This window comes from Pleurodeles waltl, chromosome 5, assembly GCF_031143425.1.
Source record: "Pleurodeles waltl isolate 20211129_DDA chromosome 5, aPleWal1.hap1.20221129, whole genome shotgun sequence".
Classification (NCBI taxonomy): Eukaryota; Metazoa; Chordata; class Amphibia; order Caudata; family Salamandridae; genus Pleurodeles; species Pleurodeles waltl.
In genome coordinates, this window is record NC_090444.1 from 720,427,720 (window position 1) to 720,453,660 (window position 25,941).

At 45.7% G+C, this 25,941-nt stretch overlaps 1 protein-coding gene across 4 annotated transcripts in view; it reads right to left on the bottom strand.

The window, feature by feature from the left end:
- Window positions 1–25,941, bottom strand: part of ZC3H6 (zinc finger CCCH-type containing 6) — a 275,434-nt gene that overhangs the window by 168,722 nt on the left and 80,771 nt on the right. For all 4 annotated transcript variants that reach the window (XM_069234680.1, XM_069234679.1, XM_069234678.1 and 1 more), the window contains 2 exons: window positions 22,324–22,446; window positions 15,996–16,248 (listed from right to left, as the gene is read on the bottom strand). In XM_069234680.1, the coding sequence (XP_069090781.1) occupies window positions 15,996–16,248; window positions 22,324–22,446 (376 nt within the window). The remainder of the gene's footprint in view (window positions 1–15,995; window positions 16,249–22,323; window positions 22,447–25,941) is intronic.

The window sequence follows — 25,941 nt, forward strand, 5'->3', positions numbered from 1 at the left end:
AGCAGTGAAAGCATGTGCCAGGTGTATATCTGCTTGCGAGAAGTACAATACATGAAGGGTGAAGTGCTGTGCAGCAGGCGCATAGTGAATGTGTGTGCTGGTATTGTGCGTGTGTGTTTGAACGTAGCACACCATGGGACAAAACAGAAAGGCTAGACTACTGAGCAATGCGGACAGATTGAATGTATGAGCTGGATGTGTGTCTGTGCCGTCACAATGCATGGAGGTAACAGTACTTGATAATTGTATGTGCTATGGCTACAGACTGAGTGCAGGTGCGCTTGTAACGGTATATTACATGGAGGACCCCAACATAAAACTTTGTCATCTGCCAGCATGCAGAAAGGCTGTGTGAGGAGGGGAAGCTCTGCAAGACATCTGCCTGTGACCAGGACGGGGGGGTCAAGAATTGGTACTTTTCCAGCTGGTTCAGAAGGCATCACCTTGGGAAACCAAGGCAACCTGCTCTGGTGGCTAAAGCACTAGCATCTACTACTAGCCAAGGCCAGTGTGCCCTGTAAGAATGAGGAGAGCATTGAAGGGAACAAGGTCCAATGTGGAGCCCAGCCGAGTGGAGTCCTGGTGTGAGGAGACTGCTGCTGCACAGAACGGGTTGTTGCCCATGTGCAGATTCCAGTTGCAAACCCCTTATGCTCGGAGGGGGCCACTGTGAAAATGGCTGTGAGCGGAATGTCGTGTGGGACAAGGGAAGCTGTATTCTAGAGGGTCACCGTGAAAGTTACTCCTGCATTCGAAGGGCCGGAGCCAGAATACAATTAGACTTCTGAAGTGTCTAGTTGTGCGCAAGATCACAAGGCATATCAGCCCCTATGAATAATTTGGTCACAAAAACACGTTCATGGGAGTAACTCCTTTTGGAACTGCAAACCCAACTTTTCTGCATCTAGGCCACACTTAGAAGAATGAGCCCATAAGCTTTGAGAATTGAGCCCATAACATTTCGACTCTGACATACCTTTCAGTTAGTCTAAATCAACGATGCAAATATCCAGTCTCTGATACAGCGGTTGGTCCATTCTCAGTCATGGCAAACAAGGGAAATGGGACACTGTGAATTGGAGTTAAATGTCTAAGAATTACACAATGTGGTCATGTGGAGACAGTCAGACTTACAGTGGCCTTTTTGAGCCTCAGTTGGCCACTCAGGCGCTGAAATTGCAATTACAATCTTGGTTTGATAACCATAACATTTTGTGAGATTGAATGAATGCTGAAAACTAAATTTGCCAGAGAACTTCGCAAAGCGCTTTTCTCAGACACTAAAGTAAGAAAGAAATAGAAATGTCTCAAATAGAAAAATGAAATATCCAGAACTCTGCTGTGATGAGAAGTTGAGCTTCATGAAAATACTGGCATATATATATTAACAGAGCCTCTTCATTTATAAGCATATTAATTTCAAAGTTTTGAAATAAGGAAAGCCCTGGTATGTCCAGAGGCTTGTATAATCAGAAAGGTAGCACAGCCTTGCTAGGCTCCGAACCCTGACATTTTACAAGCACTAGCATAACGAAACACACTATCACAAGAGCTGATATGAGAACTCTGCCCTAATTTATCCCCTCACTACATGGCTTCAAATGGGACGTGCATTTTTTTATGAACAAGTAACACTTCTGAAGCATAATGTGAACTTCAGGGCAGAATCATTTTTGACAAAGGAAATTAATCCTATTCTAGATTTTAGATTCAGAGGAATTCTACAGGCAACTATCCCATGTAAAACACGGATTAGCAAACATCTGGCTTGAACATATCTCAATTGTGCAAACAAATATATACATTTCAATATGCTTGCGACTGAAAATTTGTAATATATACAGATTTCTTCAATAACCAAATAAGAATTGAACTGAAATTATTGTTGCTTTGTCAAAGTCTCTGCAACTTATAATGAACATGAATGTTTTATTTTTATAGGTTGTAAGTGATGTCTGGATCACAAAAGAAGCTGTCAAACAGACTTAATTGTCATGTGAATATTAAAAGGAACAGGTTAATTGAACTGCGAGATCTTCCCTGTCTCAGTGCATCAAAGCACCTCTTGAAATGTCAGCTGTATGTTGTCTACACATCTGGGTAAATGACAGATAATGCAGCTATAAACCGATTTAAAATTTTCTATGCTACACATTAATAGGCAAATAACCAGGCACTAAATTGTCTCTCATCAATGTAGTTCGGTGATTCCTAACCTTCAGATTTCCCGATTTCTAACTAGAATCTTAAACAGATCATATAATTTTAGCTTCAGCTCAGCAAAACGCTTGATACCATGGGACAAAAGGCCTGCGAAAGTATTTGTCCCATCCATTACTGATGTCCTAAAAGTGGAATTGGTGATTTAATGCAAGCCATATTGTACGCAATTATTTCAATGCAGTAAACCGCTGATCCCAACAGAAGTCTTTTCAACACATATTATGCTCATGCGCTAAGATGCTACTTTCACAGGAAACAAGAACTAGAATAAAGGTGCCACACTCAGACATATGTGCCAATGTATGTACACTAAACAGCCATTTGAAATGAAACACCATTGGCATCCATGCATGGCTTAAAATACTTTCGGAGTATTCAGACTCATCAATTAAATGAACAAAGCACTGGCAGGACTAAAGTATGAAACTACCTGTACTGAAGCAGGAATGAAAATGTCACTTACCCAGTGTACATCTGTTCGTGGCATTAGTCGCTGCAGATTCACATGTTGTGCATAGTCCGCCGTCTGGTGTTGGGTCGGAGTGTTACAAGTTGTTTTTCTTCGAAGAAGTCTTTTCGAGTCACGAGACCGAGGGACTCCTCCTCCTTTGTTCCATTGCGCATGGGCGTCGACTCCATGTTAGATTGTTTTCCCCGCAGAGGGTGAGGTAGGAGTTGTGTATGTTAGTAATAGTGCCCATGCAATGGAATGAATAAGTATGTACCAAATAAGGTTTAACCGCTTGAGTGCGGGCGTCGGCCACTGGCCGACGCCCACACACCCTCCCTGGTGCGGGTCACGACCAGTGGCCGACACCAGGAAGGGCATTAATAAATCCTCGGGTGCGTTGCGCCCGAGGATTTTTTTTTTTTTTTTTTACTACCCCCGGGAGACACGGAAGCTACCGTGTCTCCCCCCGCCCCCCACCCGCCCCTTTGTGACGTCAGCGCGCCGCGAGGCGCGCTGACGTTGCAAAGGTGTTTTCCCCATGAAAGCAGGAAGCAGCCTTGCGGCCGCTTCCTGCTTTCATGGGGAAAACGGCCTTTTACACGTTCGGGAAGGCCTCGTAAGAAAGGGGAGAGTCTCCCCTTTCTTACGAGGCCTTCCTGAAAGTGTTTCCTGGCCCCCGGTCGCAGCTGTCCTGCGATCGGGGGCCAGGAAACACTTTCAGGTTTCCTGGCTCCCCCGATCGCAGCACAGCTGCGATCGGGGGGGCCAGGAAACATTTTGAAAAGGCCTCGTAAGAAAGGGGAGAGTCTCCCCTTTCTTACGAGGCCTTCTGAAACGGTTTCCTGGCCCCCGATCGCAGCACAGCTGCGATCGGGGGCCAGGAAACCCCACTAGACACCAGGGATTTCACTTTTGGGGGGCGCCCCCCCCGGAAAACAGGAAACATAATTTTTTTTATTAAAAAAAAGGTAGGTGCCCCCTGGGGGGGGGGGTGCGATCGCGCCCCCCCCCAGGGGATTTAAAAAAAAAAAAAAAAAAAATGAAATGACAGGGGGTTGTCCGTGGGCAGGGTGACCCCCTGTGGGGGCAAATTTTTTTTTTTAGATGTAGTAGGGTTTCCCTGGGGGCCATTTTGGCCCCCAAGGAAACCATACAGCAACTAAAAAAAATATATATGTAAATATCTATATATATATATATATCTATGTAGATAGATATATCTAGGTACATGGATATATCTATAGATATATCTATGTAGAGATATATATATATATATATGTAGATCTGTATCAAAGAGATTTATAAAGCGCGCTACTCACCTGTGAGGGTCTCAAGGCGCTGCGGGGGGGGGAGGGGGACAGGGGGAGGGAAAGGGGCTAGGAGGTTCACTGTTCAAAAAGCCAGGTTTTGAGGCCCTTCCTGTAAAGAAGTAGGTTTTGGGTCTTGCGAATGTGGGTTGTGAGTGCGTTCCAGGTTTTGGGTGCAATGTAGGAGAAGGATCTGCCCCCGGTGGTGGTGTGTTTGATGCGGGGGACAGAGGCGAGAGAGATGTCAGCTGAGCGGACGTTTCGTGTGGGGGTGTGGAAGGTGACTCTCGTTGAGGTAGGCAGGGCCTGTGTTGTGGAGTGATTTGTGTGCGAGGATGAGGATCTTGAAGGTGATCCTTTTGTCAATGGGGAGCCAGTGGAGGGATTTGAGGTGTGGAGAGATGTGTTCGTGTCGGCGGAGGTCGAGGATGAGTCGTGCTGCTGAGTTCTGGATGCGTGTAGTTTGCACTTGAGTTTTAGAGTGGTGCCGGCGTAGAGGGTGTTTCCGTAATCAAGCCTGCTGCTGATGAGTGCGTGAGTGACAGTTTTTCTGGTCTCTGTGGGGATCCATTTGAATGTTTTTCAGTATACGGAGTTTGTTGAAGCATGAGGAGGTAAGAGCGTTGATTTGTTGGGTCATAGAGAGGGAGGAGTCTAGGATGATGCTGAGGTTGCGTGCGTAGTTGGCGGGGGTGGGTGCAGGGCCTAGCGTGGTGGGCCACCATGGGGGGTCCCAGGTGTTTTTGTGTGGGCCAAAGAGGATTATTTCGGTTTTGCTTGAGTTGAGTTTCAGGTGGTTGGCTGTCATATATACATCACTTTTGTCAATATGTGTGTGGTTTCCCTGGGGGGAAAAGGGTCAGACTTGTCTAGTGGCAGTTTTAGTGCCATAAAGAAGCGCAGAAGGTTTATATGCCTACTGCAAAGAGCACATCTGTATTTTATGTAAATAGCTGAGTACATTAGTAAAGTCTATGGAGAGATGAAGGGCACTTTTGCTGGGTGGTAATGAGGGAATCCGAGGAGGAGGGAGTGGGAGCACCAATAATGATTGTTGGACTGGGCGCAGGAGGTGCTAAAGACTGTGACGAATGGTATGTGACAAGGTGTTTTTTGAGTGTCTTGAAAGTACGTGCTGATTGAGGGAAGAAGCGCAGGTAAGGTGGCCTCTACTGTTGCACGTATCTCACACACACACCATCGATTTTGTGACTGTCTACGTAGGCTAGTGTTTTAGAGCAACAGTTTAGCCAATAGCAGAGATGGCATCTTGATGGATGACTGCTGCCTGCACTTGGGTTATAGAGGACCGCTCTGACATAGGATCAGAGACTGAGACATCAGATACTGAGACAGCATCTGAGGGATAGGACAATGGCGCAGACTCTGGGAGTGATTTTTCAGTCAGAGGAGTCCCATTCGAAAACTCCTCTTCCAGTACATTATGAGGGAGGTGATGAGGACAGTCCTGCTGTCCCTTCGCAAGCTGTTCGTGCAACTGGGTAATAGTGGGTTAGGCCAACCCAGAGAGCAGGTGAATGCGGCGGCAAGCAGAGAGAGAGTGCTCTCTTGGGAGCTCACCAATTTAGTTCAGCCCCAAATTCCACCACCCAAATCATATTGTGGAAACATCAAAATTGTCTATGGCAAAACAAACTGGTTTTGTAAGGAAGGCACCTGTGTTTTTGGTCCTGGATTCGGCGGCCATATAGAGAAACACACTAAACCCAAACATTTCTGGAAACTAGACATTCGGGGGAGTCCACAGAGGTGTGACTTGTGTGGATTCCCCAAAGTTTTCTTACCCAGAATACCCTGCAAAGCTGAAATGTTGAAAAAAACCTCTATTTTTCTAGCATTTCTGTCACACAAACTACAGGAATATGCTGGGATCCACAACATTCCTACCACCCAGTGACTCCTCACCTGTCCTGATAAAAACACTACCCCACTTGAGTGCCTACACTTAGTGCCTGTGTCAGGAATGGATCACCCCAGGGTCAACAGCTGCCTCACGTAAGGACCAACATTGACCGTTGTGTGATTTATTCCTGTCGCAGGCACCAGGCCTAACCACACAAGTGAGGTATCATATTTATCGGGAGACTTGGGGGAACGCTGGGTGGAAGGAAATTTGTGGCTCCTCTCAGATTCCAGAACTTTCTGTCACCGAAATGTGAGGAAAATGTGGTATTTTAGCCACATTTTGAGGTTTGCAAAGGATTCTGGGTAACAGAACCTGGTCCGAGCCCCACAAGTCACCTCAACTTGGATTCCCCTGGGTTGCTAGTTTTCAAAAATGTGCTGGTTTGCTAGGTTTCCCCAGGTGCCGGCTGAGCTTGAGGCCAAATTCCACAGGTAGGCACTGTTTTCTATGAAAAAATGTGATGTGTCCATGTTCTGTTTTGGGGCATTTCCTGTCGCGGGCGCTAGGCCTACCCACACAAGTGAGTTATCATTTTTATCGGGAGACTTGGGGGAACGCCGGGTGGAAGGAAATTTGTGGCTCCTCTCAGATTCCAGAACTTTCTGTCACCGAAATGTGAGGAAAACTTGTTTTTTTAGCCACTTTTTGAGGTTTGCAAAGGATTCTGGGTAACAGAACCTGGTCCGAGCCCCGCAAGTCACCCCTCCTTGGATTCCTCTAGGTCTCTAGTTTTCAGAAATGCACAGGTTTGGTAGGTTTCCCTAGGTGCCGGCTGAGCTAGAGGTCAAAATCTACAGGTAGGCACTTCTCAAAAAACACCTCTGTTTTCTTCCAAAAATTTGGATGTGCCCACGTTGCGCTTTGGGGCGTTTCCTGTCGCGGGCGCTAGGCCTACCCACACAAGTGAGGTATCATTTTTATCGGGAGACTTGGGGGAACGCCGGGTGGAAGGAAATTTGTGGCTCCTCTCAGATTCCATAACTTTCTGTCACCGAAATGTGAGGAAAACTTGTTTTTTTAGCCACTTTTTGAGGTTTGCAAAGGATTCTGGGTAACAGAACCTGGTCCGAGCCCCGCAAGTCACCCCTCCTTAGATTCCCCTAGGTCTCTAGTTTTCAGAAATGCACAGGTTTGGTAGGTTTCCCTAGGTGCCGGCTGAGCTAGAGGCCAAAATCTACAGGTAGGCACTTCTCAAAAAACACCTCTGTTTTCTTCCAAAAATTTGGATGTGTCCACGTTGCGCTTTGGGGCGTTTCCTGTCGCGGGCGCTAGGCCTACCCACACAAGTAAGGTATCATTTTTATCGGGAGACTTGGGGGAACGCCGGGTGGAAGGAAATTTGTGGCTCCTCTCAGATTCCAGAACTTTCTGTCACCGAAATGTGAGGAAAACTTGTTTTTTTAGCCACTTTTTGAGGTTTGCAAAGGATTCTGGGTAACAGAACCTGGTCCGAGCCCCGCGAGTCACCCCTCCTTGGATTCCCCTAGGTCTCTAGTTTTCAGAAATGCACAGGTTTGGTAGGTTTCCCTAGGTGCCGGCTGAGCTAGAGGCCAAAATCTACAGGTAGGCACTTCTCAAAAAACACATCTGTTTTCTTCCAAAAATTTGGATGTGTCCACGTTGCGCTTTGGGGCGTTTCCTGTCGCGGGCGCTAGGCCTACCCACACAAGTAAGGTATCATTTTTATCGGGAGACTTGGGGGAACGCCGGGTGGAAGGAAATTTGTGGCTCCTCTCAGATTCCAGAACTTTCTGTCACCGAAATGTGAGGAAAACTTGTTTTTTTAGCCACTTTTTGAGGTTTGCAAAGGATTCTGGGTAACAGAACCTGGTCCGAGCCCCGCGAGTCACCCCTCCTTGGATTCCCCTAGGTCTCTAGTTTTCAGAAATGCACAGGTTTGGTAGGTTTCCCTATGTGCCGGCTGAGCTAGAGGCCAAAATCTACAGGTAGGCACTTTGGAAAAAACAGCTGTGTTTTCTATAAAAAAAATAGGATGTGTCCATGTTGTGTTTTGGGGCATTTCCTGTCGCGGGCACTAGGCCTACCCACACAAGTGAGGTATCATTTTTATCGGGAGACTTGGGGGAACACAGAATAGCAAAACAAGTGTTATTGCCCCTTATCTTTCTCTACATTTTTTCCTTCCAAATATAAGAGAGAGTGTAAAAAAGACGTCTATTTGAGAAATGCCCTGCAATTCACATGCTAGTATGGGCACCTCGGAATTCAGCGATGTGCAAATAACCACTGCTCCTCAAAACCTTATCTTGATCCCATTTTGGAAATGCAAAGGTTTTCTTGATACCTCTTTTTCACTCTTCATATTTCAGCAAATGAATTGCTGTATACCCAGTATACAATGAAAACCAACTGCAGGGTGCAGCTCATTTATTGGCTCTGGGTACCTAGGGTTCTTGATGAACCTACAAGCCCTTTATATCCCCGCAACCAGAAGAGTCCAGCAGACAAAACGGTATATTGCTTTCAGAAATCTGACATCGCAGGAAAAAGTTACAGAGTAAAACATAAAGAAAAAAGGGTGTTGTTTTCAGCTCAATTTCAATATTTTTTTATTTCAGCTGTTATTTTCTGTAGGAAAACCTTGTAGGATCTACACAAATGACCCCTTGCTGAATTCAGAATTTTGTCTAGTTTTCATAAATGTTTAGCATTCCGGGATCCAGCATTGGTTTCACACCCATTCCTGTCACTAACTGGAAGGAGGCTGAAAGCACCAAATATAGTAGAAATGGGGTATGTCCCAGTAAAATGCCAAATTTGTGTTGAAAAATTTGGTTTTCTGATTCAAGTCTGCCCGTTCCTGAAAGGTGGGAAGATAGTGATTTCAGCACCAGAAACCCTTTGTTGATGGCGTTTTCAGGGAAAAAACCACAAGCCTTCTTCGGCAGCCCTTTTTTCCCATTTTTTTGGAAAAAACTAAATTTTCACTGTATTTTGGCTATTTTCTTGGTCTCCTCCAGGGGAAACCACCAACTCTGGATACCATTAGAATCCCTAGAATGTTGGAAAAAAAGGACGCAAATTTGGCGTGGTTAGCTTATGTGGACAAAAAGTTATGAAGCCCTAAGCGCGAACTACCCCAAATAGCCAAAAAAGGGCTCAGCACTGGGGGGGAAAAGGCCCAGCAGCTAAGGGGTTAAGTAATATATTTACAAATATACAAATGTTGAAGATAACTTCCAAACGGCTACAGGCTCCCGGGGAGGCGGGTGGGCACATGTGAATCTGCAGCGACTAATGCCACGAATAGATGTACACTGGGTAAGTGACATTTTCAGTTCGGTGGCATGTGTAGCTGCAGATACACATGTTGTGCATAGACTAGTAAGCAGTTATCTCCCCAAAAGCGGTGGCTCAGCCTGTAGGAGTGGAAGTAGTCTGAAATAAAGTTCTTAGTACGGCTTGACCTACTGTGGCTTATTGTGCGGATAGCACGTCTACACAGTAGTGCTTAGTAAATGTGTGAGGCGTAGACCATGTGGCTGCCTTACATATCTCGTTCATTGGAATGTTTCCTAGGAAGGCCATGGTAGCGCCTTTCTTTCTGGTTGAATGTGCCCTTGGTGTAATGGGCAGCTCTCTCTTTGCTTTGAGGTAGCAGGTTTGGATGCACTTAACTATCCATCTGGCTATACCCTGTTTTGATATTGGGTTTCCTGTATGAGGTTTTTGAAATGCAATAAACAGTTGTTTTGTTTTCCTAATTTCTTTTGTTCTGTCAATGTAGTACATTATGGCTCTTCTGATGTCTAATGTATGTAGTGCCCTTTCAGCTACTGAGTCTGGCTGTGGGAAGAACACTGGTAGTTCTACCGTTTGATTTAAGTGGAACGGTGAAATAACTTTTGGTAAAAATGTAGGATTGGTTCATAGGACTACCTTATTTTTGTGTATTTGAATAAAAGGTTCTTGTATAGTAAACGCCTGAATTTCACTTACTCTTCTTAGAGATGTGATGGCAATGAGAAATGCAACCTTCCACGTTAAGAATTGCATTTCGCAAGAGTGCATGGGTTCAAAAGGTGGGCCCATGAGTCTTGTTAAGACGATGTTGAGGTTCCATGAAGGAACAGGTGGTGTTCTTGGTGGTATAATTCTTTTTAGGCCTTCCATAAACGCTTTAATGACAGGTATCCTAAATAGTGAAGTTGAATGGGTAATCTGCAGGTATGCAGATATTGCTGCGAGGTGTATTTTTATGGAAGAGAAGGCTAGATTTGATTTCTGTAAATGTAGTAAGTATCCCACTACATCCTTTGGAGATGCATGTAATGGTTGAACTTGCTTATTATGGCAGTAGCAAACAAATCTTTTCCATTTGCTTGCGTAGCAGTGTCTAGTGGATGGTCTTCTAGCTTGTTTTAGGACTTCCATACATTCTTGGGTGAGGTTTAAATGTCCGAATTCTAGGATCTCAGGAGCCAGATTGCTAGATTCAGCGATGCTGGGTTTGGATGCCTGATCTGTTGTTTGTGTTGTGTTAACAGATCTGGCCTGTTGGGTAACTTGACATGGGGTACTACTGACAGGTCTAGTAGTGTTGTGTACCAAGGTTGTCTTGCCCATGTTGGTGCTACTAGTATGAGTTTGAGTTTGTTTTGACTCAATTTGTTTACTAGATATGGAAGGAGAGGGAGAGGGGGAAAAGCGTACGCAAATATCCCTGACCAGCTCATCCATAGAGCATTGCCTTGAGACTGCCTGTGTGGGTACCTGGATGCGAAGTTTTGGCATTTTGCGTTCTCTTTTGTTGCAAATAGGTCTATTTGAGGTGTTCCCCAAATCTTGAAGTAAGTGTTTAGAATTTGGGGGTGAATCTCCCATTCGTGGACCTGTTGGTGATCCCGAGAGAGATTGTCTGCTAGTTGATTTTGGATCCCTGGGATAAATTGTGCTATTAGGCGAATGTGGTTGTGAATTGCCCATTGCCATATCTTTTGTGCCAGGAGGCACAGCTGTGTCGAGTGTGTTCCCCCTTGTTTGTTTAGATAATACATTGTTGTCATGTTGTCTGTTTTGACAAGAATGTATTTGTGGGTTATGATGGGTTGAAATGCTTTCAACGCTAGAAATACTGCTAACAATTCGAGGTGATTTATATGCAGCTTTGTTTGATGTACGTCCCATTGTCCTTGGATGGTGTGTTGACTGAGGTGTGCTCCCCACCCTGTCATGGAAGCATCTGTTGTTATCACGTATTGTGGCACTGGGTCTTGGAAAGGCCACCCTTTGTTTAAATTTATACTGTTCCACCATAGAAGCGAGATGTATGTTTGGCGGTCTATCAACACCAGATCTAGAAGGTGACCCTGTGCATGTGACCATTGTGATGCTAGGCACTGTTGTAAGGGCCTCATGTGCAGTCTTGCGTTTGGGACAATGGCTATGCATGAGGACATCATGCCTAGGAGTTTTAATACCATCTTTGCCTGTATTTTTTGTGTTGGATACATGGCTTGTATAACCTTGTGAAAATTTTGAACCCTTTGTGGACTTGGAGTGGCTATTCCCTTCGTTGTGTTGATTATTGCTCCTAAGTATTGCTGTGTTTTGCACGGCAGAATGTGAGATTTTGTATAGTTGATGGAGAAACAGAGTTTGTAGAGGGTTTGTATGACATAATCCGTGTGGTGTGAACACTTTGTTAGGGAGTTGGTTTTGATTAGCCAATCGTCTAGGTACGGGAATACGTGTATTTGCTGCCTTCTGATGTGTGCAGCTACTACTGCCAGGCATTTTGTAAATACTCTTGGTGCGGTTGTTATACCGAACGGCAACACTTTGAATTGGTAATGTATTCCTTTGAATACGAACCTTAGGTATTTCCTGTGCGAGGGATGTATCGGTATGTGGAAATACGCGTCCTTTAGATCTAAGGTTGTCATGTAGTCTTGTTGCTTTAGCAGTGGTAGCACGTCTTGTAGCGTGACCATGTGAAAGTGGTCTGATTTGATGTAGGTGTTTAGTGTTCTGAGATCTAGGATTGGTCTCAATGTTTCGTCCTTTTTTGGTATTAGAAAGTACAGTGAGTAAACTCCCGTGTTTTTTTTGTGTACATGGTACCAATTCTATTGCGTCCTTTTGCAGTAATGCTTGAACTTCTAGTTCTAGAAGGTCTAGATGTTGTTTTGACATATTCTGTGTTTTTGGTGGGACATCTGGAGGGAGTTGGAGAAATTCTATGCAATAACCATGTCGGATAATTGCTAAGACCCAAGTGTCTGTTGTTATCTCCTCCCAAGATTTGTAAAACTGACTTAGTCTTCCCCCCACTGGTGTTGTGTGAAGGGGTTGAGTGACTTGTGAGTCACTGTTTGGTTGTAGGGGTTTTTGGACTTTGAAATTTTCCCCGGTTTCTAGGGAATTGTCCTCCTCTGTACTGGCCCCGAAAGCCTCCCCTTTGGTACTGTCCCTGGTATGTAGCCGGTGTTGATTGTGAGGTGCTGGCTTGTGTGGGTTGACCCCGAAACCCCCCTCTGAAGGTTGTTTTGCGGAAGGTGCCGAAAGTGCCTCTGCCCTGCGGGGAATAGAGTGCGCCCATGGCCTTGGCTGTGTCAGTGTCCTTTTTCAATTTCTCAATTGCCGTGTCGACTTCGGGTCCAAACAATTGTTGTTCATTGAACGGCATATTGAGCACCGCTTGCTGTATTTCCGGTTTAAAGCCAGATGTGCGCAACCATACGTGCCTTCTTATGGTTACTGCGGTATTTATTGTTCTTGCAGCTGTGTCCGCTGCATCCATAGAGGAGCGTATTTGGTTATTGGAGATGTTTTGTCCCTCCTCAACCACTTGTTTTGCCCGTTTCTGAAATTCCTTGGGTAGATGCTCGATGAGATGCTGCATCTCGTCCCAATGGGCTCTATCATATCGCGCTAGGAGCGCCTGAGAGTTGGCGATGCGCCACTGGTTTGCAGCTTGTACTGCGACCCTTTTCCCAGCTGCGTCGAACTTGCGGCTCTCCTTATCCGGAGGTGGTGCCTCACCTGATGTGTGCGAGTTGGCTCTCTTGCGAGCTGCCCCTACCACGACTGAATCTGGTGGCAGCTGTGAGGTGATAAAAGTAGGGTCCGTGGGCGGTGCTTCATATTTTTTCTCCACCCTTGCAGTTATCGCCCTACTCTTGACAGGTTCTTTGAAGATCTGCTTTGCGTGCCTTAGCATTCCTGGGCGCATAGGCAGGCTTTGGTAGGTGCTATGGGTGGAAGAGAGGGTGTTGAAAAGGAAGTCATCCTCGACAGGTTCTGCGTGTAACGACACGTTATGGAATTCTGCTGCCCTAGCTACCACCTGTGCATACGCTGTGCTGTCCTCAGGTGGTGAGGGCTTGGTAGGGTACGACTCAGGACTATTGTCTGATACTGGGGCGTCGTATAGGTCCAAAGCGTCTTGGTCATCTTGGCTCATGGTGGTATGAGCCGGTGAATGTGACGGAGTCTGTGCCGGTGATATATGAGTTACAGGTGGAGGAGAGGGTGGCGGGGTTATCTTTTTAACCACTTTTGTTTGTGGTGTTTGTTCCTGTGTTTGGAACTCGAGTCTCCTTTTTCTCCTGATTGGGGGAAGGGTGCTGATTTTCCCTGTCCCACTTTGTATGAAGATCCGCTTTTGTGTGTGGTCCACGTCAGTGGTCTGCAACTCTTCCTCAAATCTGTGTTTGCGCATTTGAGAGGACAGTGATTGTTCCTCTGAATACGAGCTGGCAGTCGGTTCGGTTGCCGGTCGTTTTGGCACCGAAACTGTGTCTTTGCTTGTTTTCAGCTCCGAGGAGAATTTCCTCTTTTTCGGAGTCGAGCCTTCTCGGCGTCGATCATCCTCGGTGCCGCTGTCTCTGCGTCGAGCAGCTTCGGTTCCGCTGTCTCGGCGTCGATCTTTTTCGGCAGCACTGTCTCGGTCCCGAGATTGCTGCGTGCCTGTGTCTCGACCCGAGTCGGACGATCTCGGCACCGGTTCGGCCTTTTTCGGTGCCGATGGTCGGTCACCTACTTTATGGGTTGAGCCATGGCCTGTTGGCAGTGGCATCCCCTGGGCCTTGTCTGTTTTCTTGTGTGGTGCTTGCTTCGACGTCTTACTCACGGTTTCTTCGACGTCGAATTCTTCCGAGTCCGATTCATGAATGGAGAAGGCTTCCTCTTCTTCTCCTTGTTCCTCGAACCCTCGTTGTCCTGTCGGCGTGGCCGCCATCTGTAATCTTCTGGCTCGCCGGTCACGGAGCGTTTTTCGGGACCGAAACGCACGACAGGCCTCACACGTCTCTTCCTTGTGCTCGGGCGACAGGCACAAGTTACAGACCAAATGTTGGTCTGTATATGGAAATTTATTGTGGCATTTAGGACAGAATCGGAACGGGGACCGTTCCATCAGTGTCGATCTTACACGCGGTCGGATCGAAATTACCCCGAAGGGCTACCGGAGCTCTTCACGATTCGGTGTCGATTCTATTCTAACCCGATACCGAACGAAACAATACCGACGTAGTTTTCCGAAGTTATGACTATCTTTCCGTCCCGAAACCCGGAGCGAAAAGGAACACGTCCGAACCCGATGGCGGAAAAAAAACAATCTAAGATGGAGTCGACGCCCATGCGCAATGGAACAAAGGAGGAGGAGTCCCTCGGTCTCGTGACTCGAAAAGACTTCTTCGAAGAAAAACAACTTGTAACACTCCGACCAAACACCAGACGGCGGACTATGCACAACATGTGTATCTGCAGCTACACATGCCACCGAACGCAAGGTTACCTTAAATCCAACATAATTGAGCAATCTGGAAATGCAAGCATGAGACTGAAAAACAAAGATTTTCCACATGTGGACAACTCTTCATTTCCAATAAAAAAAAATCTTGATCACCATTCTAGAAAAGTAAAGTCATTTGCCAGGTGTTTTTCCGACTCTGTAGTACACATTGAGCACACCATGCACCTGTCCAATATTAATTCAAATACAGTCACCAGGTGTGCCCTACTGATATTTTTTCCAGTGATACACAAGTATACAGCCAGTAGTTATGCAGTGAGAGGTCGTACACGAGATACAAAGAGCACCTTTAAAACACACATTAAGTGCAGCCTCTGGCTAGGTCAGGTTCCCAACCTTTTGACTTCTGTGGACCCTCACTCTATAATTACTGGAGCCCGTGGTCCCCAACTGAATCTTTATCGGAATTCGGGGACCCACCACTGAGTCATTACTGAAAGCTGGGGACCTAATCTGCTGTTATTATTTAATTTTGTAAGCAAGCAGTTACGGAACCCCTGAGGAGGCTTCGTAGACCCCAGGGGTCCCCGGACCACAGATTAGAGCCACTGGGCTAGGTAATGATCCTACACACGGGTAATTACACCTGTGTAGTAACATCTGTAGTACATTCTGTGTCCACTCACAACTGGCACATCATTGTGACGCATGTGATGCAAAGCCCTAGTCAAGGAACTGTTGTTCACAGCTGGAGTGCACACTGGCCCAGTGGGCAGACTTCACTTGAGCTATATTGCCTCTTTACTACATGTACACTTAACACTTTGCATCAGTTCATGGTTGTTTGATCAACATGTCACCCGAAGTGCTCAGGTATCCCAGAGATCTAGAAGGCACCACGCTGAAAACAGCACATTTTGAATATTAGGAACTCTTAGGTAATCTTTCCTCCCACCTCCATTCACACCAGACAGCCTTCACCAAGCAATCATAATACATCGACATTTTGGAAATTTGGAGCAGCCTGTAAGTAGAGAATAAAGTTAGAGGATATTAACACGGACTCTTACGTCTGTTTTAATGCTTACTACAGAGTCCTTACTGCCAAGAGTCAAACAGAGATGCATCAATGTCTAGACATAAATGTGTACAAAAAAGAAACAGCTCGGGGACCTTCCCAACTGCAAGGCAACTTAGAGGTTGGAAAATGAAGGAAAATGTCATAATAAAAAAATAAAGTATTATGGGACCATTGAATAAACCACTAAACTAAGAATTCCACAGGACAATCACATAAGATAGTGGCACACGTTAAAAAAACAAAGATAAAACGTTTTCACTGAACGTCATTAAACAAACAAGACATACCTTGCTGTACGCCTTTCATACACTGCTTCTTCACTGATTGATTACCATAACACGGTCCTGGAACACTATTTGAAGTTTCTTTTGCTTGTCTGTATTGATTAAGCTGATCAGCAAAATCGTCCTCTTCGTCTTCAAAGTAGTTTCCAAACTGTTCATCACTGTAGTTACTGTATTCTTCATACTCCCTTGAATTTTTGTTCTTAGCTTGTTGGTCTTTTTGGGAAGTTGTGTAGTGTCCTGATGAGTGCCCATGCTAGATAAGATACAGTGGCCATAATCAGATATGCAGCTATTTACAATTGAAAAACATTACATCTTAGGATATAGTTAAGACATCTTAAAGACAACTTTTGTTATGTATCTACACTTACTTGTAATCCCTAACCATATATTTTGTGGATGAGCGTCTATCTGGGAGAATCGCAACTACAATACCCATTTTTATTGTAAAGTTAATGGAAATACAAAATGTTACGCTAATTGTAATTTAAACGCACCAATCCTTCCTACTGAAAGTAACATTAGCAGTGTCGGATGCTCACAGCCCAATAACGTAAATGAGGAAGGATGTAAGGGCGAGAACAAAAAAGGACTACTCATTAAAAGCCATTAAGACAGTGCTTTTTGATTACTATCACAAATCTTTGTGGCCTTTGGCCATTCAAATCTGTGCCTTCTTGTGCCATTTATTTTCTACAGCTCCAAGAGACGTTATCCTTGGGATAAAAGTGTGTGGTTTATACATTGTCTATTACATTCATAGAAACAGTAAAAAGGTTAAGCTAGGTAATTCAGATAGAAAGTAGTGGGTTCCTCTACCCCCTAAAACACCCTCGTAGGGGAACTGACCAACAAGATTCAGTTTTGTCCTCAACTTAAACTTGTGTCAGTGAAACACTTCTCCAATAAACAACTATGCGGGCACATCAAGCAATTATTATATACGTCAGGATGGATCCAATCGATAGCTAATTTAATAACTTGACATGACCAGCGTCTTGGACCAACAATGTAATAGACAGCGTATACATTTCTTCCACAAGGTTCCCACAGGAAGTCATTACAATAAATAAACAGATCAGAATCCAGTAACTCACTGCTGAGATATCACAAGAATGGTTAAACAAAGTGGTTAGACACTAGTATAAAATCACACAGGTAAAGCACTGGCTTTCCCTTTGTTTTGCCGCCTTGCCCAGGATTCGATAGACCAGGTGCATCAACGGAATGACACCTGGCAGTAGCACTCATTCTCTTAATTCCACAGGCTAGAGGGAGGTGGGAAATATAGCCATGCTGACAAGCGTCTCTCACAGAGCCACGACAGTGCAGGGCCGACTCAATGTTACAAGAGGATATGGCTTGGGAGAGGGCTGAAGTGTGCAGCGCATGGTGGGTGTGGATGGCAGGACATCAAGGTATTTTTGTTACAGTTTGGGCAGGAGTTGGTGGAGGGTTATGCAGAAGCACGGGGATGGGTGGGGTACATGGGACACATGCAGCCAGTGGTGTGGGTCAGGAGTCCTGGAACGTTTATTTATATTTGGAGATGAGCTTCGGAGGCATGTTTCAGATGGTGGAGGAGGGTACGTGGCGAAAGGCCAGGTATTTACTTTTTTTTTTTTAAAGTGGGGTGGGGGGTGCAACATCTTTGTTATTCACAGTTACCTACTTATAACTCTATATGCTGCAACTCTGCAAAGTTAATCATCTGTGTCTATATATACAGCCCATTAAATGTGTGACGATCCCATTGCATTACATTTTTTACTTTTCATTTGTGTTTTTTAAAACATTAAACAAGTGCATCATAAGTAAACTAATAATATTAAACCCTTAACTGCTGACAGCAAAGTGTTTAGGCCTTTTTTGGCTATTTGGTGTAGTTGTGATGCTAAGAACTGCGGGGAAGACCATTTACGAACAACTTTAACCATATCAGTTTTTACTGAGACAAAAGTAGCCAGCCACCTCGTTCGTGATCTACCAGTGGGAGCTGATTGGAACAAAGCATAAACATCATTTATGTGAAAGGGATTTGTCAACAAAGTTTCTTGCACACAAATAGGGTCAAACGAAGACAAAGTTGAACAATTCAGGGTTAGCTAGCGGACAACGAGCACCAGCAATATTCCACATGCAGATTTTTATATTGATGTTTGGTAGCTGTGGGCAAGCACAAAGCAGGATTTTTGGTTCCAATACCTTGGGAACCAATATCCAGGACGGGTATCTGATAAAGAAGGGCCTTCCAAATGGCTTGAATGAGGCAATTGATTACAGACCTCTAATTCCCCTCTAACCAAGGAACCCTTCTTTAGGAGGCTCCTCACACAAAGCAATGGGCCACTCAAGCTCCAGTTCCTGTTTGTGATAGGTAGTATTAACAGAAACAGAGCTCTCCCCGGCACAGTCATTCATTTTGATCCAAGGAGGTGAGGGACTTGAACCTATTTCCCGCCAACACATGGTAATCTGGGTGACTCCTATTTCCCTCATTTAAAAAGACGGGTGAGTTTTCTCTTCTGTAGGGTGGGCTTTGATGTCTGTAGAAGAAACCCAGAGACATCATTTTTATGGGGCTTGATCTCGTCATCCCTGCTGTGGCCATTGCCATGATTTGCTCCAGTCTTGGGATTTCTAAAGTTTATAACTACACAGTCTCCTGAGAATTGGCGCTCAAACAGACCGAATCCCACCATAGGCTGTGGAAAGATTACCGTGTTAAACAAATTCCGCCGGCCACTGATGCTGTAGCTCAGCCAGTGCACCACCTTATTTATTAGGGCTGGAGTAGATTCAGCCACACCACTGAATAAAGAGGAGACATTTGCCAAAACAAACATGTGCGGGCAGGCTGCTGTTGAAAGGTTAATCACTGGGAGAAGGGAAGCTCTACAGTCAATCAATATGGTTTATCGCCCATGATGTCATTAAAAGCTGCTGCCTGCTTTCCCTACTTTCCGTGGTAGCCAAATTGTCGAGTGAACCCATGATGCTGTTTCCAGGCTGTATACTATCTCCGACCCCTGTTCCCACGGGTATCAGGACAGTTGGAAAGTGAGCATTTACTGTAAAGTATTTCTCCATCCAACCCCGTGATATCCCACTCAAGGAGGGGGGGGGGGGAGAGGGGGGTGTATCGTCACTGTGGGATATGGTGAGAGATTTTAAATCGGCCTCAGTGGCTGCGAGCCGATCGAACACTGGGCACAGCTTCAGGTCCATCAAGTCACTAAGAGTTCCACAAATATCTGCCTAAAGAGCTGCCCCTGTGAGGGAAAGTGGAGGTGCAGTACACAGGGCTGATGCTCCTTATGCCTCTTGGTCCCGTCCGAGTTTACCCATTTTAGACTTCTGTGTCCTTTTCCTATGCTTTATTGCCGGTTCACACTCCGGTGAGAGGTTAGTAAGCTCAGGTCTCAGAGTCTCAACTGCCCACCCCTCTGCCCAGAATTTCCTCAACAACGGCTGCCACCGCTGCCACCTTCTACATCCCGTCATACACCCCCAAGGTTTCTGGTCCTGCCCTAAGTTCAGGTTCAGAGTCAGATTCGAACTGGCGCGATGCGATGTAGGCATAGTAATAGGAAGTTTGTTTTGGGAGGATGTCAAAGATGAGGCAGAAGTGAGCGATCATGTGAGGGTCCTCAGTTGTGAAATAAAGCCTCCTTTCTTCCAGTCTTATATCATTAGTTATTACATCAACTGCCCTAACCAAAAAGTCATCAATCGTTGAGCGTGGCTGAACCTGTGGGCAAGCAGTGACTGAGCTGGGAATTTATTTTTTCCCATCTCCACAATCACACTCTGATGGAAGGGCTTGGTAATGCAAAACAGATGTTGAAACCAGTTCCACCCGAAAAGCACAGAAAAGCACATGAACAGGTGCTGTGAGTGGTATCCTGAGAATTTACCAAACCTTGCAACTGAAAGAGTTGGAGAAGAAAGGTGCTGTATCACTTACCTCCTCCCTCTCTAATAATGGTCGCCCCCACCACTCACAGGCACCAGTGAAGAAGACTTGTGAAAGAAAAATGATGTCAACTAGGTCGACAAACAGCTCTGTCCGTCACGCCTCAAGCCTCAGAGCCTTAAACGCCAGGTTTATCTCGAGCATTTCGGCATCCAGCTCCCTTTTGTTTTACTTTATAGTTGGGATCCTCCTATAACCCCGCCCCTACCGAACAAATGCCTAAAGAGGACCGACCTACCATCCTTCCGCTCCGTTATACTGTCACACACCTGGCTCCACAACTGAGTCAGGTGCAGTGGTGTATGTTGGCGGTGCCAGAAGTGGTGGCGGCAAGAAGGCGGGAGGGCAACAGGAGGCACAGGGTACCAAGAAACCTGCCCTCACAGCCACATAAGGCAAGAGGCAGAACAAGAGCAGGATAAGTTACGGTTTGTAGGTTCTCAAATAACCAGGGTACCCACAGTCAACAACTGAGCTGTACCGTAAAATGTTTTTTCTTTGTTTACCAAGTATAGACCAATTCATAGAGTGAAAAACGGGAATCAAGGAAGCCTATGTATTTCTGAAATGGGCACAAGATGTGGAGTGTAGAAGCAGTGGTTATTTGTACAACTCTGAACTTGAAGGTACCCAAAGTAGCTTATGACTTAAAGAGTATTTTTCAAAATGTCTTCTTTCTAACACACTTGCTTACTTTGCAAGGTACAAATGCAACAAAATCCAATTGGTAATTACAAATGTTCTACTATTCTGTGCTACCACGTCTTCCGTTAAAAGCGGTACTTCACTTTTGTGGGTAGGCCTAGTGCTCAGGACAGCAAACAGCCCAAAATGCAACATGGACACATTACATTTCCCACTGAAAACTGACTGCTTTTTTCCCATTGGGGGTAGCTGTGGATTTCGGGCCCTAGCTCAGCTGGCACCTATGGAAACCTAGCAAACTTGCACATTTTTGAAAACTAGTCAGCTGAGGGAATGCAGGATGGGGTGGCTTGTGTGGCTCTCACCAGGTTTGTGTTTTTTTTTTTTTACCCAGAATACCTTGCCAACCTCAAACTTCGACTAAAAACGCACATATTTTCCTTACATTTCTGTGATGAAAAATCCTGGAATCTGTGGGGAGCTACAAATTTCCTACCACCATGTGTTGCAAATGGGCCCTGATAAGAACAGTGCCCCACTTGTTTGGGTGGGCCAAGAGACCATGACACAAATACATTGATAGAGAAGCAACAGGGGTAACTGCAGTATTTGGGGCCCTGCTGTGGTGCCACCCATGCAAACCCACGATCCACAGACATTTTTGAAAACTAGACAACCATGCGATTCTAGGGTGGTATGCCCTGCAAACCTAAAACCTTGCCTAAAATCACGCATTCCCCTGCATTTCTCTGATGGAAACTTCCAGAATAAGGAGGAATCCACACAATTGCTACCACTCAGCGTTACCCCACTTGTGCCAATAAAAACACTGTGCCCCTTGTGTGGCTGGCCCAACTGCCCACTACAAGAATGGGCCAAACCTAGGTCAATGGGAGCCCTTGCAAGAGAACACCTATTGGCCTTGGTTTGATCCATTAATTACTGGATTGGGGGATGGTGTCCCCTGGGGTTGTAAAGTCTGTGGGGGCCAGAAACCCTTTAATCCAGCCAAGTTTTGTCCTGTGCTGCAGGACTGCAGTAAGCGCTTTTCAGTGTGTCAGTGTTTGGCCCCACCCCCTCCTGGGTTGCCTCTGCATACTCACCTCCTGGCGCAAATTGTGGTGGAGAATGGAGTCCCTTGGGGTTTGTAGAGTCTTTGGGGGCCAGAGACCCATTAATCCAGCCAAGTTTCACCCGCACTGCCGGATTGCAGGAAGCGCTTTTCAATGCGTCAGTGGTTGGCCCCACCCCCTACTGGACTGCCTCCAAGTACTCACCACCTGCCACAAGTTGTGGTGGGGGATGGAGTCTCCTGGGGTTGTAGAATCTGTGGGGGGCAGAGACTTCTTAGTCCAGCCAAGTTTTGTCCCAAGGAATTTCTAACTCTTCCAGTGTTGGACAATGGCCGACAGACTCACTAGGGAGGTAGTGCTGCACTTAAGGGGCTAAATCAAAATTACAAAAGGCATGCACATCATAGATCTGTTATGCAATCCAACAAACAAATAGATGTTAGGTAACAAAGCCGCTGAGGGAAAATTAAAATCTGAAAAAAACGTATAACATGATCACATATAATAGCAGTATCTGTAACATATGAACAGATCAGCAATAATGATTTTCAAACCACACAAAGCACGTAAACATTACGGCAACCAAAGATGGTTTAAGCTATTATAGATGAGCATATTCACAATAAAGCTGTACCTGCATAAATGGAGTATCATAATCTCTGTACATTGAAGCTGCTTTTTTGTGTGATCTTTCAGAATGGTCAACATCAGAGTCAAAACTGTAGTCTGAGCTGTTGTCACTTGAAGAGGAATTATGCTGCAAAACAGGGTAAATTTTTAGTTATGAACACATCTGTTAAAACCTCATAAACCGGTCAACCATGCATAATAATTTCGTTTTTTCCTGCCATATAATTCCAGTGGCCCAGCTTTTAACTAAAGCACTACCATTGACGACCTTTCTCTATCTTAAAGGTTTATATGATAATTGTATATGTTTTATCAGAAATAAACTTTTGCCATTAGAGTGTAATGCTCAAAACACCATAACAAAATAAGATAGAGATAAGAAAAACACCAGAGAAAGGATGGAAGAAAGATTTAAAAAAAAAATAAAATAAAAATAAAAGTGAAAGGATGCATACCGAGTCAACGGGAATAGCAAATTACGAAAAAACTAAGTAAGACTGAAGGGAAGCGAAAAATAGTGAAAGAATGAACAAATAGAGGAACGAAACAAGGAAAGAAATGACCACGTTTTTAAGAATTTCAAAGAGGAGGTAGCAAGAGGAGGAGGGAAATAAAAAAAAGGGAGGGGAGTAGAAATAAAACAGTTGAAAGAAAGAGCAAAACTTAACGTGTGGATTTTAGGAGCTGGAAAGAGAAAAGTGGGGGAGAAAGAAAACATTGAGAGTAAACAGAGTAAAGGAAAAAAATGGAATGAGAAAGGTGAAACAGACTTTCCCCAATAAAAATAGCAGTTAAGTATAGATTGAATTGGCTCCCCCACTTCCTCAAACAGAAGTCAGAGTGAGGAACAGCAAGGGGGCACTGCAGAACAGCAGGAGGTGACTTAGCAGAGTTGTATGTGAACCCTAATACAGCAATATTGGGGCACTTCCGATCAGGATTGGGGGTATAGACAGAGCTGTGTCCCTCCCAGTGCTGGAATAGCAGAAAGGTCAGTAGTGAGGTATGTTAATGGAGCTATGTGTGGAACCTGGTATTGCTGTGCCAGTGTTGCCAAGCGTTAGCCTGGGGGTGCCCTGGTGAAGCTGCAGGTGGGGCCCAGTATGAGAGTGGCATTGCCTCTGAACCACAGAAGCAAGGAGTCCTGTAGAGCATGTATGTGTGTGAGCCTTGGTTCTGAGAACAAATGTGCACTGAATGTTAGAACTGATGGATTCTGGCGAAGCTGTGATGGTTCCCATCAACAGTGGCGTTGGATGTTAGACTTGAGGTGCACTGGCTAAGCTGTTTTTTTCTCTTTTGGGCAAAGTATTGGCTTGGCAGTGGGACTGAATATTAGAACTGAGCTTCTGTAATGGAACTGTATGTGAGCGGGGTCCCAGTATAGGAAAGGAAGTGACCTCGCCAGTGTAGAACTGAGGTGCACGGATGGAGCTGCACCAGAGGTCCCAGTACTGACTGTAAGAACTGAGGTACTCTGACAGACAGCATGAGTGGGCTTCCTGGCACTGGCACAGCTGAGGGCTTGGAGTGTGTGAACAGTGGTGCACTTATGGAGCTAGGCCCGAGGTTCCAGTGCTGTAGCAGCAGAATGTACTGACTGCAAGAACTGTGGTGCTCTGGCAGACAGCGTGTGGGGTTCCTGGCATGGTTGAGGGCTTGGAGTGTGTGAACTGTGGTGCACTGATGGAGCTGTGCCGGAGATCCCAGTACTGGAGCAGCAAAGTGTACTGACTGCGACAACTGACGTGCTCTGGCAGACAGCATGTGTGGGGTTCCTGGCACTGGCACGGCTGAGGGCTTGATGTGTGTGATCTTAGGTGCACTGATGGAGCTGCGGCCAAGGTCCCAGTACTGAGCAGCAGAGTGTACTGACTGCAAGAACTGAGGTGCGCTTCCTGGCACTGGCACAGCTGAGGGCTTGGAGTGTGTGAACTGAGGTGCACTGATGAGCTGCGCTGGAGGTCCCAGTACAGGAGCAGCAGACTGTACTGACTGAGAGAACTGGGGTGCTCAGGCAGACAGTGTGTGTGGGGTTCCTGGCACGGCTGAGGGCTTGGAGTGTGTGAACTAAGGTGCACTGATGGAACTGTGCCCAAGGTCCCAGGAATGAGAAGCAAAGTGTCATAACTGTGAGAAGTAAGATGCTCTGGCAGACAGCACGTGTGGTGTTCCTGGTACTGGAATGGCTGAGGGCTTGGAGTGTGTGAACTGCGGTGCACTGATGGAGCTCCTCCTGAGGTCCTAGTACTGAAGCAGCAGCGCATACTGACTGCGAGAACTGAGGTGCTCTGGTAGATAGCATGAGTGGGGTTCCTGGCATGGATGAGGGCTTGGAGTGTGTGAACTGAGGTGCACTGATGGAGCTGCGTCTGAGGTCCCAGTACTGGAGCAGCAGTGCATAATGACTGAGAGAACTGAGTTACTCTGGCAGACAGTGTGTGGGGTTCCTGGCACTGGCACGGCTGAGGGCTCAGAGTCTGTGAACTGGGGATCACAGATGGAGCTGAGCCAGAGGTCTCAGTATTGGACCAGCAGAGTGTACTGATTGCAAGAACTGAGGTGCTCTGGCAGATAGCGTGTATGGTGTTCCTGGCAGAGCTGAGGGCTTGGAGTGTGTCAACTGTGGTTCACTGATGGGGCTGAGCCTGAGATCCCAGTACTTGAGCAACAGAGTGTACTGACTGCGGGGACTGAGGTGCTCTGGCAGACAGTGTGTGAGAGGTTCCTGGAACTAGCACAGCTGAGGGCTTGGAGTGTGTGAACTGAGGTGCACTGAGCTACGAGTGGGATCCCAGTGTGGAGCAGAAGACTCTTAGGATTGCGGTGCCCTGCTAGAGCTGTGTGCCTAGGCTATAAGCAATTATAAGCGATCCTCCGCCCTTGCTCTCAGCACAGAGGCAGGCACACTTGGTAAAGAAAATCCAAGCCAAGGAAGGGTGGGAGCCAGGCAGCTGAGAGAGTGTGCAGAGAGCCCACAAAGACCAAATGTAGCCAAGGTAACAGCCTGATTTACAGCTTTGCTTACAGGTAAGCTCAGAGAAAGAATGCTCTGCAAATTAAAAGGGATGCTTCCCTGAACAGGAGCAGGAAACAAAGTAAAAAAAAAAAAACCTACAGACCAGATTAAAAAGGACAAAGCGTAATTATACAGTAGTTGGTCACTGATCCCAAACAGAAGAAGGAGAGACAAAGAGGCATGACTGACCACTACCAAACAAGGATTTTTAAATGACACTGAAACTAACTAATGAAATAGCTGGAAGCCCATAGAAGAAATATACAAGCGGTTGTGTGTATATATATACACACATACATACACAGGTAAGGAGACAAGACTGATTTAGTATGATACTACCTTCTCACAGTTAATCTACTGGGATGAAATAATAAGTAAGATTCCTAGGCAGAAAGGCATTGAGTGTCACTGATATGACAGATGCCATTTTGTGTCCTCCACAATAGATGCTACAAAGCAACTTTATGTATAGGCTCAAAAATGGGGCGACAAACTATAACAGAATTGCAATATACAGCAAAGCAGGGTCTCTGAATCAGAGAGACTTCTTTGATGCCATTATTGACTGGAATTGTGATAAACAGTGTAAGGAAATGCCTCCTT